Source organism: Pocillopora damicornis, chromosome 14 (assembly GCF_964200805.1).
Source record: "Pocillopora damicornis chromosome 14, jaPocDami1.2, whole genome shotgun sequence".
In the NCBI taxonomy this organism is placed as follows: domain Eukaryota; kingdom Metazoa; phylum Cnidaria; class Anthozoa; order Scleractinia; family Pocilloporidae; genus Pocillopora; species Pocillopora damicornis.
The window spans coordinates 15,290,885-15,306,892 of NC_142683.1; the positions used below are offsets into that span (position 1 = coordinate 15,290,885).

General features: G+C 38.1%; 1 protein-coding gene across 1 annotated transcript; it reads right to left on the minus strand.

Annotated features, from left to right (window-relative positions):
- Nucleotides 1-1,951: 1,951 nt before the first annotated feature.
- On the minus strand, nucleotides 1,952-13,377 carry LOC149034660 (uncharacterized). Its single transcript, XM_089194467.1, has 5 exons — nucleotides 13,281-13,377; nucleotides 12,109-12,270; nucleotides 11,771-11,848; nucleotides 5,567-5,634; nucleotides 1,952-5,081 (listed from the first exon to the last, which is right to left on the minus strand). The coding sequence occupies exons 1-5, from the start codon at nucleotides 13,375-13,377 to the stop codon at nucleotides 1,962-1,964; spliced, it is 3,525 nt and encodes a 1,174-aa protein (XP_089050593.1). The 3' UTR covers nucleotides 1,952-1,961.
- Nucleotides 13,378-16,008: the final 2,631 nt, after the last annotated feature.

Here is a 16,008-nt window from a genome sequence, read left to right on the forward strand (position 1 = left end):
GGGGGCTTGAAACATGGAATGTTAGTACAATGTTAGCTGCACACATTATCAACTTGGCGCGCGGGTCAAAACAAGCATTGAAGTCCCCATGGGATCTGCTTTCTCTACATCTTACGTGCATCCTAAGAATATGGAGACAGACAATGTAAATCAACGCAGTTTTTGTATTTTATACACTGTATATATCTCTTACACAAAGAAGTAAAAAAAGCACAGTAATAATGCATTAAAACGTTCAAAGCATTAAGTAAAATACACGCTAAACGGAGACACTAAAATGAACCCATTTACTCCCAAGACTGATCATAATTTAAATTCTCCTCACGGTATTAATACACCGACAAATATGGAGTCAATAACAATTCGAGAAAATCCAAACTGGAGGATAATCTTTTCCTAGAAACATAATGTTACATCGAATTCTCGGAACAAGCGGCAGCAAAGAGAAACACATTCTTATCAGTTGGGAGAATTTTTCTTCAGAACTTGGGAGTTCATGAGTTAATTAATATAAACTAAGGTAAATGAACAATTATCTTCAACTTAAAATAGCATCAAAACACTTCACACGAAATACGCTGACATTATACAAACCATGTTTAGTTGAAACTGTCTTATGTCTTTAAAATCCTAGTTACATTATATTCAACCACGCATATTATCAGTCATCCTCAAATCATGCTGAGTTAAATTTAAAGCGATGAAAAAATTTCAAGAGGTGATTTTCAACAATTAGAAGTTTTATCCTGAAGCCCTGAACGTTTTCAACTACGCACCAGGTTTACATTAATTAATGAGCCTTTTCACCAAAATAATTCCCATTGAGGACTACATGGCTTACGTTAACTGCTTCTCTCATTTATGAGCTTAAATATTGTCCTACTAGAAACAACAAATTCCATGTCACATACAATAAAAGTCACACCTATGGAAACTTTAATTATAGTGAACTCTACGTCCCTCTTTCCTAGTTTAGATTACATGGACAATTTTTAGCTCTCTGTCGTCGTTCTTTAAAACGAATGGAGAAGTTTTTGGTAAAACGGACAAAAATTGGCCAGACTCGTTTGACAGAAAACAGGGTTGTAGCCAGCTTTTTGACTAAATGTAAGCCTCTTCCCTCACAAGTTTCAATTTTTGTTTCCACATTTGCAAGAGTCATATTATCTTTTAGTAAAAGTTAGGCGGGCAGAAACAATTGTAGGCCGGGCCTACGGGTCCAGAGGCTGGCTACACCCCTAAAAGTCGGTTTAATGTCTCTAACATATGGTTAGTAAATTTAATAACATCATCTCTGATGTTTACTTCTTCAAATTAAGCTTAGAATGGCAATCTTGGCACTGACAGAACTAGATTGCATTAAAATGGATTGAGTTCAAAATGGTAATCAATTTTTTGTAAAGATGAAGGTAAATTGTAACAAAGTAATTTATGATGTAGAAAACGGTCTAAGATCAATTCACATATTCAATTCACATACATATTCAATCAAAGTTTTACAAATAAAAATTCGCAAACTTTTGCAAATGACGAATTGTTTCTTTGCTTATCAAAAGCCTAGAGCATAAAGGTAATTAAAATCCGGTAGAAAAGCCCCTGGTTGGGTAAAAGAAATAATCTTTAAATTATTTTCCATACAACTGATTGTAATACAGGAACAGAGCTGAGTGACATGCTGGTGGAAATGGAAACCTCGTTCATAACAGAGGCCTTGTTGCATTTCGTTCTCTTCGCAAGCATGTAAATTTGTTAAGGTAACAAAAAATGAAAATTCCACTAATCAAAATATAACGAAATAGACTGGTTTATTTCTTCACCACAGTAAAGTTGCACATCTCAAGTTCCGTTTAACAAAAAAAATAAAAAGTAAAGAAAAGTAGCCAAAAATTATTTAAAATAGACAAACATTTAAACCTTCCAAGTTCCTACTTCATTCTTTTGAGATGAAAAAAAACATTTTCTCATTTATTTGATTTTCTATTCAAATTTTCTCTTTCCTTTGCCATCAGGTCAAACGTGAGGTCATCTCCAATCAGCAAAAAGGGCGCCCAGTATTTGATTTCATGGAACTCATCTGATTCTCTGAGGCTTTTCATGGCCAGGTTCAGTGACTTGCTTGTAGGTTTACCTTCTGCAAGGTGTTGATAAAAGCATTTCATGAACTGAAGAGTAGCCTCATCATCAATCGCCCACAGGGACACCACAACAGACCGAGCACCAGCTCCCATAAAAGCGCGCGCAATGCCAACCACACCTTCAGCCTTGATCTCGCCCCGACCACTATGGCAGCAACTGAGCACAACAAGTTTGGCGCGAAGTTGAACATTCAACACATCTCGAATCGTTAAAATGTAATCCTCCTTCTCCGTAGGCACAGTAGATATTCGGTCTAGGTCAGGTGTAAGAGCAATTTCGCCAGTTTCCGGACATCCGTGTGCCGCAAAGTGAACTAACGAAACGGAACTGAGTCTTTTCAACACCTCACGTTTGGTGGCCTGTCTGCCAGTGATTGGCGCGATATTCAGAATTTTTCCGATCATATCTACTTCTTCTTTAGCACACGCAAGCTGCTTGAGGACTTTCTCTCCCTCGCTGTTAGTAACCTCGGATACCCACGGATCTCCCACAAGTAACGCACCACTGCTTTTGTGATAATCATCTGGGCAATTGGCAATGAGTCTAAGACTTGCTAACGATGGAGCGACTCGGATTGTGAACGATTCACACAGGTATTTAGAATTACCATCCTTCAATGCAGCGTAAGGAGCGATCCACAAGGGTCCATCGGGAATAATGAGTAACTCATCCCCTTCAATCAAGTCAGCCACTGGCTTCATAACGATATCATACAAAGTGCTCAAGCATCCGTCTTGTCGGATGTGAGGTTGAGGGTTGGCTTCTTTGGTTTTCTCATCCACTTTTGAACGGCCCTCCCTCAAAGCATCTAAAGATCGATTCTCGCATCTCACATTAGAACGAACACCAAGTTGTGTATAGACACCGAGCATGAACGACTCAAAGGACTGGCTAACTCCACTATTCTCTGAAACAAAACCTTTGAGTTTACTTTGTCTTAACTGAACTTGTTTTCCTTCGGACACAACCCAAAGATTGACGTCAGCTTTGTCCACTGCCTGAAAGACGGTGTTTGATGGAACGCTTTTTAAAACTTTTGAAAAACGTTTCATCCAAATCGATGTAGACTTAGCAGTGACTGCTAAATCTTCATCACCTGCCTTGTGCTGACTTGCTTCACCACAAAAACTGGATTCCATAAGGTCGGACAGAGCTTGAGCTCGTCCTTTGTCAGCAACAAATAAGGCTTCATCTATATTACCTTGTTCTACGAGAACTCTCCACAAACCCGTATACGCCATTTGATACTGATTTCGAAAGTTAACTTTCCACTCATCTTTAGATTTTAGAAGTACTCTCAAGGAATTCAATAAGTTTATGCTAGCTTGGTAATGTTCAACGGCTTTTGGCAGTCCACCTTGCAACTCAAAAACGCATCCTAATGAACAGTAGGCCATTGCCTCCAAGGATTTGTCTCCTACTTCTTTAGCTATTTTGAGATTTAGGTTGTGGTACTCTATGGCTTTTTTAAAATCACCCAGACTGTCATAAGCATTGCCAAGACTGCCATAAGCGTTACCCTCCCCATGCTTGTCTCCTACTTTTTTAGCTATTTTAAGATGTAGGTTGTGAAACTCTATGGCTTTTTTGAAATCACCCAGACTCTTATAAGCAATGCCAAGATTGCCATAAGCGTTACCCTCTTCATGCTTGTCTCCTACTTCTTTAGCTATTTTAAGATGTAGGTTGTGGTACTCTATGGCTTTTTTCAAATCACCCAGACGGCTATAAGTATTGCCAAGATTGCCATAAGCGTTACCCTCCCCATGCTTGTCTCCTACTTCTTTAGCTATTTTAAGATGTAGGTTATGGTACTCTATAGCTTTTTTCAAATCACCCAGACGGTGATAAGCATTGCCAAGATTGCCATAAGCGTTACCTTCCCCATGCTTGTCTCCTACTTCTTTAGCTATTTTAAGATTTAGGTTGTGGTACTCTGTGGCTTTTTTGAAATCACCCAGACGGTGATAAGCATTGCCAAGACTGCCATAAGCGTTACCCTCCCCATGCTTGTCTCCTACTTGTTTAGCTATTTTAAGATGTAGGTTGTGGTACTCTATGGCTTTTTTGAAATCACTCAGACGGCGATAAGCAATGCCAAGATTGCCATAAGTGTTACCCTCCCCATGCTTGTCTCCTACTTCTTTAGCTATTTTAAGATGTAGGTTGTAGTACTCTATGGCTTTTTTTAAATCACCCAGACGACTATAGGCATTGCCAAGATTGCCATAAGCGTTACCCTCCCCATGCTTGTCTCCTACTTCTTTAGCTATTTTAAGATGTAGGTTGTGGTACTCTATGGCTTTTTTGAAATCACCCAGACTGTCATAAGCATTGCCAAGACTGCCATAAGCGTTACCCTCCCCATGCTTGTCTCCTACTTCTTTAGCTATTTTAAGATGTAGGTTGTGGTACTCTATGGCTTTTTTGAAATCACCCAGACTGTCATAAGCATTGCCAAGACTGCCATAAGCGTTACCCTCCCCATGCTTGTCTCCTACTTCTTTAGCTATTTTAAGATGTAGGTTGTGGTACTCTATGGCTTTTTTGAAATCACCCAGACGGTGATAAGCATTGCCAAGACTGCCATAAGCGTTACCCTCCCCATGCTTGTCTCCTACTTCTTTAGCTATTTTAAGATGTAGGTTGTGGTACTCTATGGCTTTTTTGAAATCACCCAGACGGTGATAAGCATTGCCAAGACTGCCATAAGCGTTACCCTCCCCATGCTTGTCTCCTACTTCTTTAGCTTTTTTAAGATATAGGTTGAGGTACTCTATGGCTTTTTCTCCCCGATTATAGAGATCTATGACTTTCTTGACATCACCTGAACTTGCACTACCATGGTCATGACTAATAGGATCTTTTTCCTCCATGGACTTATCTCCCACTTCACTGCCAGACTGAAGTCTTAATGACAACAAGATCCTATTGTTTTTGTCAATCTTTTTTATGTTAAGGGTAAAAAATGTGGAAAAAACAAAAAAGATTATGTTTCTGATCATATTGATAAGTAATAGTCCATTTTAACATTTGTGTGCTTGGTTCCTAAGCCTCTAAACAAGAGGGATGATAAAGGGTGACCTTGTTATGATAAAAACATTGCTGCTTTTTAAATGCAAACTACTTTGTTATTATCGTTTCTAGACAAATTTGGTCTGGAAATTAAAGGGTTATTTAAACTAATGTACCAGTTATTGGCATGGATAGTAGAACTAAGTCAAATTGGCTAAAAGGAGTAATTTCATTAATAAGTCATGAGGTAATAACGTCTCCTATATTTTTAATCACACACACTTAAAGTATTTGAGCTGACAAGTTCCCATCATAATTAATACCCTTCTTTGTATTTTCTCCCTTGAAACATCAAATTATGGAAACTTTTTTTTTATAACCACGGTAAAAAATGAACGATTCCTTCAAAGGATACAACTAGTCCCTTATCACACCAACTGATTGCTTCTTCCAATCTCTTCAATTCAACACAAGCACCGGCTCCTGTAGGCAACAACACAAAGAAGCATACTATTACTGTAGCTCAATTCTGAGAAAAGAACCTGAAACCATTGGAATCATTACAGACCAGAAGAAAAAAAAAGACAAAACAAAACAAAACAGAGAAACTAAACAGAAAAGAATAAACAGGCCCTATTAGGTTTCAGTTAGATTTATTTAGCTTTACAGACAACTGAAACTTCTAAGAACACTTAAATTGGGATCAACAACTCCCACAAAAACACTAAGAGTTAGGTAAGTCCTGATCCTTTTTTCTAAAACAGCTAGATAGTGACTTAAGAGCGTGTCCACGAGAGCACCGGGCGGTCGTGCTACATGCCATCACACCGATTTCAATGAAACTTTGTCAGTTTAAAGGCTCTACCCCAAAACTAAAAAAAAAAACAGACTGGTTTCTGTTTTGGTTTTTTCCGTGGGGAGATAGACCGCACCCTGGTTTTTCTTGGTTTTCACTAATGAAATCGCTTCAAATAGGTAAAATATATGAAGCTCTCACTGCGATGGTAATTAACTGATTACTTTGAGGATTTCCACACATATTTTTACATCCTTAGTTAATGGCCGCCGCGTGCATCAGTCAGTTTGATTGATGGCTTGTCAATCAACAGAGGCAAATATACGACTGTGTTTTTAGACTTTTCGATTCATCTAAATATTTTACAACTTTGAGGTTAAATATCTCCCGTTGGCTGAAAGCTACAACACTAATCTTAATTACCCTTTATAACCCATCATTTCATCTCTGAAAATCATCAAAAAATTCTTTGGACACTACCGCATTTTTGTCTTGGATACCTTTTAAAATCTGCGATTGTGACAAGTTTCTCTCAACTACACCTGTCACGCACTTCTTGCTCTACGCGGTCACTTGACAAAATAAACCTACATTTTTTAGTTCTTTATACAAGATGATTGATCAAGAAAGGTTAAAAATGTTAAAAACGTTCGAGATTTTTTGTAGGAATGGAAAGTTTCACGTTTAGAGAGATGCATGTTGACGAAAAATCAATGGGAAAATCGTTGCGTTTCTTTCTGCAGTCGTTTATTACTTTCAAGATTTGCTAAAATCAGGACATAGGGCTCTTGTACAGAACAAAACATTCATTAGTCTATACTTTGATCGTCTATTATCATCATCGCACAGTTTACAATAAGGAAACTGTAGCAGGAGAGGAGATTTTAAAGTCACATGTCGCCTGCTTGTTGACGTACAAGTTCCCGAGTGTAACAACTTCGGCTTTTCCATACCGCGCATGACGGGAAACTCTGCCCCCCTTATTTGATAGGAAATATCAATAGCCCCATAAACTCATTAACTACGCCATGTTTCCAGAAAATAAGACTGGAAAATGTTTTTTCCACTTTCCACCATCAAGAAATTCCACGTATAGAAATAGTATTTGTAGGGTTACTGCGTGACTTTTCATGAGAAATAAAAATTGTTCATCTTTTTTTTTTCAAGAAGATACTTCTAGAAAGTTCTTAATCCTTCTGTTATCTTATTTTTCTGTTTTTTGACTGCAAATATCATTTGCATTTGCTATTATTTTCGCTGATTGTCATGGCCTTTCCTGCGTGCACGTGCAAGCTAGTTCATATACAGGACTCTTTCGAGTTTCTCTGGGTGGTGTCGGGCTTAGGTGTGTAGGTCTGGCTCGAAATATATCTGCACGCTGCAACACGGGTTCCTATGCTTTCTCCTTTTTCTTCATTTGGATTTTCATTCTCTTGCTTGCATTATCACACATTTATGTTTTTTTATTCCCTCAGTGCGTTCCCTCAGATTTGGAAGTAGGCCGTGAAAAGTCAATATTGACCAGAACTGAAATCCTTTTCTATCACTATTTGTTTCAGAGAACCCCCGTCATTGGTGACTTTATTTCTCAAGAAAATGTGTTTTTATTTGCTATTTATTTCCATTAGAACATGAAACTAGGTCCTGATAAGTTTTTTTTGTCTCATGAGTCCCAAAAACTAGGTTTGCGACAACATCAATTGAGAAATCAAAGGCAATTACGCCTGAGAAATTCGCTTGTAGCCTTCTACCCGCAGAAGGCAACTCCATATAATGAAACGTTCTAAGACCTCTATAAACTAGAGACATTGCGTGATGTTGAGGGGTGAAATATTTACCCTAAATCTGTGACCCTCAAACGGATCACGTACTCGTACATGTAACGTCCGGAAAATGTCACGCATTTATAACACCGTAGGCGCACCTGGCGAAATCTATCCATTGGCTTCAATAGCAAAGAGACAACTTATTTACTATTTGTATATGAGCAAGCTTATTTACCCTACTTGAAAAAATCCTTGACGAAGTCTACTATTGTCAGATGAAACGTGTAGGAGATAAATACAAGTTTCTACTTTCTCAGTTCGTGCAATGATGCTCACTAGTTTGTTCCGTCAAAAACGCTTTTAATGTGAAGTCATGTCGACCTCGACAGAAAAATTAAGCTCACCCTGTCATAATAGATGGTTTGATACCGTAACTACCAATTTAGGTACATCATTGGGCTTTGATCACGATGATAAAAAAAATGAGCGTTTCCTCACGCTTGCCACGTTTATTCTTTGGAAAATTATTTTACTGGAGGGCAATGTCCCTTACCTTGGCGCGTCTTGACTCTGGCCGACGAAAATTATCGAGGTGAACTCCATAAAATTCTAGTCAAATGTTTAAAAACTTTGTCTACCTTTGATGTGCACGCAGAAAAAAAAGGCAAATTCCGAACGGTATTTCAAAACATTTTATTCAGTAGTCAATTTATGAACTGTTTTATAGCAGCCCGAGGAAAAAACAAAATTGAAACAACCGGCGTATCGGTCAAATGAATTCCAATTTTTTCAACAAGGAGTTGGTAAGTTCATTTTTCCTAGTAAATTTAAGTGGGGGTCATTTTTTGTGACAGCCGATCAAAGATAGACATCTCTGAAACGTCTCTGAAACTCTTTTTAAAAAGAGTTTACACTTCCAGTAATATTTTCCTCCTTCTCGCAACAGCGCAACAGATATTTTAATCCTATGTAGTGTAGGTGTATCAGTTCTATTACGTCTTCATAGTGATGCCATATAAGAAATCGAGTGCCTAAAAAGCCCTCGATTCAATCTAACACTCGAATTGATAAAGTCAAGATGGTGTAGTTGTCTTGTTCCTTTGCAACTAACTGTAGAACCAAATGTTATTTTTCTCGCGCTGGACAGGGACGGCAACAGCTCATACCTCTAAATTCGTGGGTATACAGCTTAAAAAACATTTGAGAGACGTCGGTGTATCCCAAACATGCGTTTCGTCCGAGATGGAGCTTATTCTAGCGCGTATTGGCTTATTTGGAGATTACGAAGGCCGCGATTTCACAATGTACCTCAAATATCGTGCACAACTTGGTGTGAGATTCAAACCTTCGGGTTCGTAAATGCCAGTATCCTCCTCATAAAAATCGGAGACGTAAAGTGAGAGAGAGATGAATCCGCAGATGGCAGAAGAAATCAAAGCTAGTGGCGAGTCTTTCTGGTGGCGGCAAGGTGACTGAAAACCTAAATAGAACACTTACTGTAACTGCTATCTTAAAGTCGGCCATGAATAAGGAAAAAGGGCAAGAAGAGCGCTTATCTGAACATCAGTTTTCCTAACTGGTGATTTGTGACTGAGATGAACTTTATATCATATGATTGCTAGGGATACACAGGTACTGTAGAGGAGCTCACATAAATAGAGGTGGGCGATCCTCCCTCTGACTTAAGAACTGCGACAAGTTTATAGCGCAGACCAACTGGCACGGTTTGAAGCACCTCTGGGTCTCATTAGAAACCTTCAGCAAACTAATCCTAGAAGCGGGTGGTTATCAGCAACGTGCACAGATTTCTGAACGTGGGTCATCGCGAGAACTATACCCAATCCGTCATAGACGGAACAAGAAAGCGAGATATTCTTGCTAAAAGAAGAATGTATCAGGACGTTTCAGTCATTGGCTGCCATCCAAATGTACCTTGACAAAGACAAACACAGTGAAGCCGACAAAAAAATTCCGCCTAGGATAAGATCCAAAGGAAATGGACTAAGACCGGCTTGCCATTCTATAGGGTATGGCTACGTTCAAGGTCGGACCTCAGGTAAAAATTCTGACGAACAATCCTTAACTAGCCAAGTGGACTTTGGATGAGCTCTTTGGAAAACACAAAAAACAGCCACCTTTTCTCAGAAAGCAGAGAATTATCTCCTAGACGTGTGCTGGACAAGGGAGGAAACTAGTAAGGCAACCGCCTCTAATGTGATTTCCCAAATATCGAGAGAGTTTAAGAGACGACACCAGTCAGAAATGTTGTCTAAGACTGACCGGTTGATACAGCAGCAAATCGCTCGATACTTCAGCCGGTTATCTGCCGTAACAAAAATTGGTTTATTGATGAGTTCCCCCTCTGTAAATATGAATGAAGACGGAGAGGCCGATGCCAATGATCTGGCCTCAGAATTCGAAACTGACCGAACAAGGCAGAAGATAAGGAGGGACCTTGCAAAATTTAGACAAAGACTGCAGGCGAGGGTACAGCTGCTATTAAGCTAAAAAAAGAAAAAAATACATTTGCATCTCACTTTTCTTTCATATTTATTGTCTTTGCTCACGAAAACAACTGGCTATGTCTTGGGATTTCATCAAGGGAGATTTGCAGGAAGCCTACTCGTCAAATTACTGCTGACTCATTCTTATTTTAAAATTTTACAAGTCACGCAATTAAACTCGGCAACACTCGATCTAGAGAGATGTGGATTTATATGTAGTAATAGAATGCTTGAAAAAAATATGCAGATATTTTACAATCGAAGCAGGCAAATAATCATAGAGATCTGGAGATTATTCTGAAATTGTTATTTAGCAGATAGCACGAACAACGCGCTTGAATAATTCCTACGGAGAGTCTTCGGGTCACACAACCGTATGTTAGCACAGCAGAGTTCTGCATGTAAATGTTCGATGGCGGTAAGTGACAACGACAACACTATTTGAATTTTATTTTCGGGATAGAAGCACGGTTTTTAGTCCGATAGAACTATTGATATTTGCTCTCGAGCGAGAGCGCAGAATTTCTCGTCTGTAAAAGCCGAAGTTGTAGTACACTGGAACACGTAGTAATATCAACCAACACGCAGCATGTGACTTTAAAATCTCCTAAAATCAGCAATGATGATGCTAAACAATCAAATTATAGACTAATTAATTTTTTTTGCCGTACAAAAGCCATATCTGCTGATTTTAGCAAATCTTCAAAGTAATAAACGACTGAAGAAAGAAACGCTACGATTTTGCCATTGATTTTTCGTCTACATGCATCCCTCTAAACGTGAAATTTTCCATTCCTACAAAAAATCTCGAAAGTTTTTCACATTTTTTACCTTTCTTTAACAACCATCTTGTATAAAGAGCTAAAAAATGTAGGTTTATTTGGTCAAGTGACCGCCGAGAGCAAAAAGTGCGTGACAGGTGTAGTTGAGAGAAACTTGTCACAGTCGCAGATTTTAAAAGGCATTCAAGACAAAAATACGGTAGTACCCCAAAGATTTTTTTAATGATTTTCAGACATGAAATGATGGGCTATAAAGGGTAATTAAGATTAGTGTTGTAGCTTTCTGTCAACGGGAGATATTTGACCTCAAAGTTGTCAAATATTTGGATGAATCGAAAAGTCTAAAAACACAGTCATATATTTGCCTCCGTTGATTGAGAAGCCGTCAATCAAACTGACTGATGTTTGCAGCAGACATTGACTAAAGATGTAAAAATATGTGTGCAAATCTTCAAAGTAATTGGTTAAATACCATCGTAGTAAGACCTGACACCTGTGACTCATTGAACTTAAGGAACTAAAATATTCATGTTGAAATTTTGCTTTGCATTCCGCATTGAGTTCTTCATCCCGTTCAAAATAATATTCTCATCATGATTAATGGAAGTAATGGCGTAGCAGTCAAGAGCTGGATTCAAATGTACATCAGGGTGGTCTCGACCTCTTAATTAAAGTCAATTGAGACAAGATTGAACTCCATTTAACCTCATTTAACTTTGAGTTGAGTTCTTTTTTTATTACTATTATTATAGCACAGCTAACATATCTAACCTCTCACAATTGCCTTAAGGAAAGTTGGATTTAACTCAATGGCTGCTTCTGCATCCCTTAGTGAATCCTGGTCATTTCCTGTTATTGAAATAAATATCTCTGATTAGCCATACATGTTGCAAACCAACTACCATTACTATCATTTTGGGAAAAACTTGTGATGCTCATTGATATCTGGGGTAAGAGGTTACTTCTTTGTATATTTGAGAGGCCAAGATAAGATGTAAATTTTTCCAGGCATGCATTCAAAATGATCACCTTTTTCAGAAAACTAATACTGACAACTCAATAGCTTCAAAATAGAAAAACAATGCATATTAAAGCTCTCATCATCTTACCAAGTTTAGAATGTGCAATTGCCCTGTTGTTGTGAAGTTTGGCCTTCAGTTCTTTGTCATTGCAGTTGATTTTAATTCCTTTGGTGTAAAAATGAATAGCATTGATGAAATCTCCTTTCTTGAAGGCCTCATTACCCTCATTCCTATAAACATCAGCTGTGGCTGCAAAGAAAAAATAGAATAATTCGAAAAAAAATTAAAAAATGGGTGTCAAAGTCTGTGGTCGTAGTTAATAATTATTCGTGTATAGTCAGAGCTGCCAAGATCTGGAGATTTCAAATCTGCAGATTTTCAATAGTTATGATGATGCTAATGATGTAGGTGACAACATGGGTAAGAATAATGATGAGAATTATAAGCATCACTAAACTTGAGGCAAACCCCTGGAGATGAGAGATTTTGGAGATAGGTTTCCTAAAATTCCTATTCCCTGAGCAAAATTAATAAAATGTTAAAATGCCCCACACAATCTTATGTAAAAGGCGAAATAATTAGCAATTTCACTTTCCACTAGTACTTTCCACTAGTTGATCAAGCTTTAAAAACTAATTGACCAAGCTTTAAAACCTAGACCTTGAAGCCTTATTTCTTCTGAGACATTTGTTAGTGAAAGTGCACTATCTGCCTTAAACACCTCCATATTCAATGATAATTAACACTTGTACTCTACTGGAAATTAGATGTGACAGTTTTTATTCAAATTCTCTAACGCCAGTCAGGCAGGGTTAACCCCCCCCTCCCTCCCCACCCTCTTTGGCTTGGATGAAGATCAAATGCCTGTGGGTTGCTCGAGGAGAAAGCAGGGAATGTTGAAGGTTTCAAAGTGATTATGTTTCATTGAAATAGAAAGATGATGATGATGATGATGGTGGTACCTATGATGCAAACTTACACAATGGATGTTATATGATGATCAAATAAAGTCTTAACTTATTATAACTTTGTGTTATTGGTTTGAACTGTTAGAAAAGAAAATAACAAAGGTTTCTGTGTCATAGATCTTCTCAATGAACAGCATATTGTAATCATAGAAGAGAGTCATGACTGGCCAAATATCCTTTAAAGCGGTCATACTCTGTATATATCCTTTTCCACATCTGCTGGCATCCTTGAAACTGATCCATTAGAAATTGTTCTAACAATTACTGAAGCCGAAGTTGAACCTAGCTCACCTCGTAAAGTGTCCTCGTCAAAATTTGGTGAATTTTTTTTGTCAGGTAAGTCTTCATTTTCACATGGAACTTTAATTGAACTTCTTCTTGTAGCCATAGTAACCGTAAGAAGACTGATGCTTCTTAAAAAGTTGTTCTTTTAAGTCATCCTGGCCTGAAAAAAAGGTGATTGAAAATGGTTGTAAACATCAGCTCAACATATTACCCAGTAGCAAAATAAATATTTTTCGCTTCAGAGAATGGGAGGGATACATAGACACAAAACCAGAAGCCAGTTAAGAGCTAATGTCAACATGCATCAGACAAACAGCGGCAAGTCGCCCAAATTCGTTTTCTCTCCTACTTTCATATTTTGTAGCCTAATATGTCCTAATAATTTTGGTGCAGTTTTTTTGTGAAAATATATTTTAATTTTTGAGAAATGATTTTTTTCGTTCGACCGCTCAAATATATATGCAAATTTTCACTCTGAATATTACCCGAATTGTGTGACCTCATGTAACGAATTTACTTGACCTCCGGTATTTCTGTCGGCATAATCCCTTGTTTTATCATCTTAACTTAAGCCCCTGACATTATTGAGGTTGGCAAAAAAATATTTATTTTTTGGTGAATATTTTTGTCCGACATACTTTTTCTATGTCGAAAAGTAGCATCAAAAAAAAGACAGTGACCGAAATGACAGAATCTACTGAGCTTCTAGCTTTTAAAACAAAGGGATGGTTATAAGGTTACTGTAAAAACTTTCTTGTGTAATTGTGTTGTTACATCGTGAGACGAACTCAAAGTCCGACAAAATTTACTTGCTAGCGACAATGAACTATACATGGTGTGCCTACTTGTCGCCACCTTTTATTGACATATCGAGGCATAAATCACTACAATTTGTAAAAAAAATCTAACATAACACTCTTACCTAGTTTATTTATGATTTCATAAGACCAATAAGCTGTTTCGGTCATTATATTACGCTTGGGTATTTACGTTGTGTTTTCCCCTATCCCAGTTATGTGAGAAGCTAGTCACGCAATAATTGATACCAACACAAATGAATATTTACCCTGTATGAAGATTTTTGTTTATGTTGAATTGACAATATTACAATATGTTACTTTTGTGGTCGCTAATCGTTGTTTCAGTGGCAGCGTAGCAGTTCAAAGCGGGCTTTTGCTTCAACGCTATTGAAATTTGTAGTGTTCTGGCGGAAAAGCAAAGCATGATGCTCTGGGAATAAAAACTCTTAGGGGCCTTTTACACGATATCGAAATGAGTTTTGTTCAAGAAAGAGTTCATCCCGGTTGCCACATGATACCAGAGTAAAATTATTCGAAACGAGTCATTTCTGAATGAGTTTATTGAGGTTTTCATTCCAGAACGAAACACTTATTTTGGACGACCTTTTGTACCTGTATAAAGTAAACGCGGTACGACACTCATATCTGTATGGATCCTCTTTAGGAGCGATGAAAGCATAGAAAAGGGACGTAAATACTTGTTTTTACTACTTGTTTTTATAATCTAAACTTTCTTGCATGTAAACGCGGTATGAAATTCATTTCATTCCGGGATGAAACCAATTTTGGAATAATGTAAAAGGTACCTTAGGGACGGACCATTAGATTGTTGATGCGGGAGGGGGGGGGGGGGTTTGCTAATTGCACGATTTGTTTTCTTCCATTGAGCCCTCGCTCGATTTTTTCGGGGGTTATTGCCCAACACCCCAACACCCCCCCCCCCCCCACCCGCCCCCATCCGCATCAAAAATCTAATGGTCCGTCCCTAAGATGCTATCAGGTCCTACAACTTTTCTCAGGCCCTGAGCTTATAATCCTGGATTCCTCACATGAAACAACTAGGTACTACTACTCCTCCCCGGACATGATGACAGTCCACCCCATGGTTACCCCCCCCCCTCCCTCTTCCCTCCTGCCATTTCATCAGGTTCCCCTGACTAATTTCTGGTACCCATTTATACTCCTGGGTGGAGAGGGGTATTGTGAGAGTAAATTATTTTGCACAAAAACAAAACACATAACCTGGCCAGGTTACAAACGTAGATCTCTTGACCCTGACTCCACCTCACTAATCATAAGGCCACTATGTCTCCACAAGAGGAGAGAGTTTATGGTGAATCCTTTCTCATAAGAAACAACTTTTACAAAACCAAAGTAAAATTCTCTTATCTGATTTTTAAATAGGGATTACTGGTCAAAACTTACAAATATGTAAGTTTTTTATTCAATTTCCTCCAGTTGAACCGACATCCATATTTGTGCAGCTGGCAGTTAGTTTAACTGGACACTTATGACAGGAAGAACAATGAAATATATAGAATTGATTTGTCTTTGATGCTACCTTTAATTATACTGATAATCATGACTGGTTGTTTTTCAAATATCATAAAATCCTTGCTGGCTGCCTTCACGTACAAAAAATTTCAAGAAATGTAGAGCAACAAGGATATCAATTGTTCTGGAATTCAAAATAGCCTGAGATGCATGTACAGGGTAGATCATTTTTTCGAAAGCCCATACTAACTTCTTACTAACCATTCGAGCTCGAGTCTTTACTAGGGAATATTGGCCCAAGGTTACGGCAGTATAGAAATGTCATAGTGCCAATATTTCCCAGTACAGCTCAAGAAAGCAAGGTAATGGTCATGCACCAATGTCACTCACACTAATCTAGTGTATTGTGAATTTTCTGACTTCCAAGTAAAAACATAGGC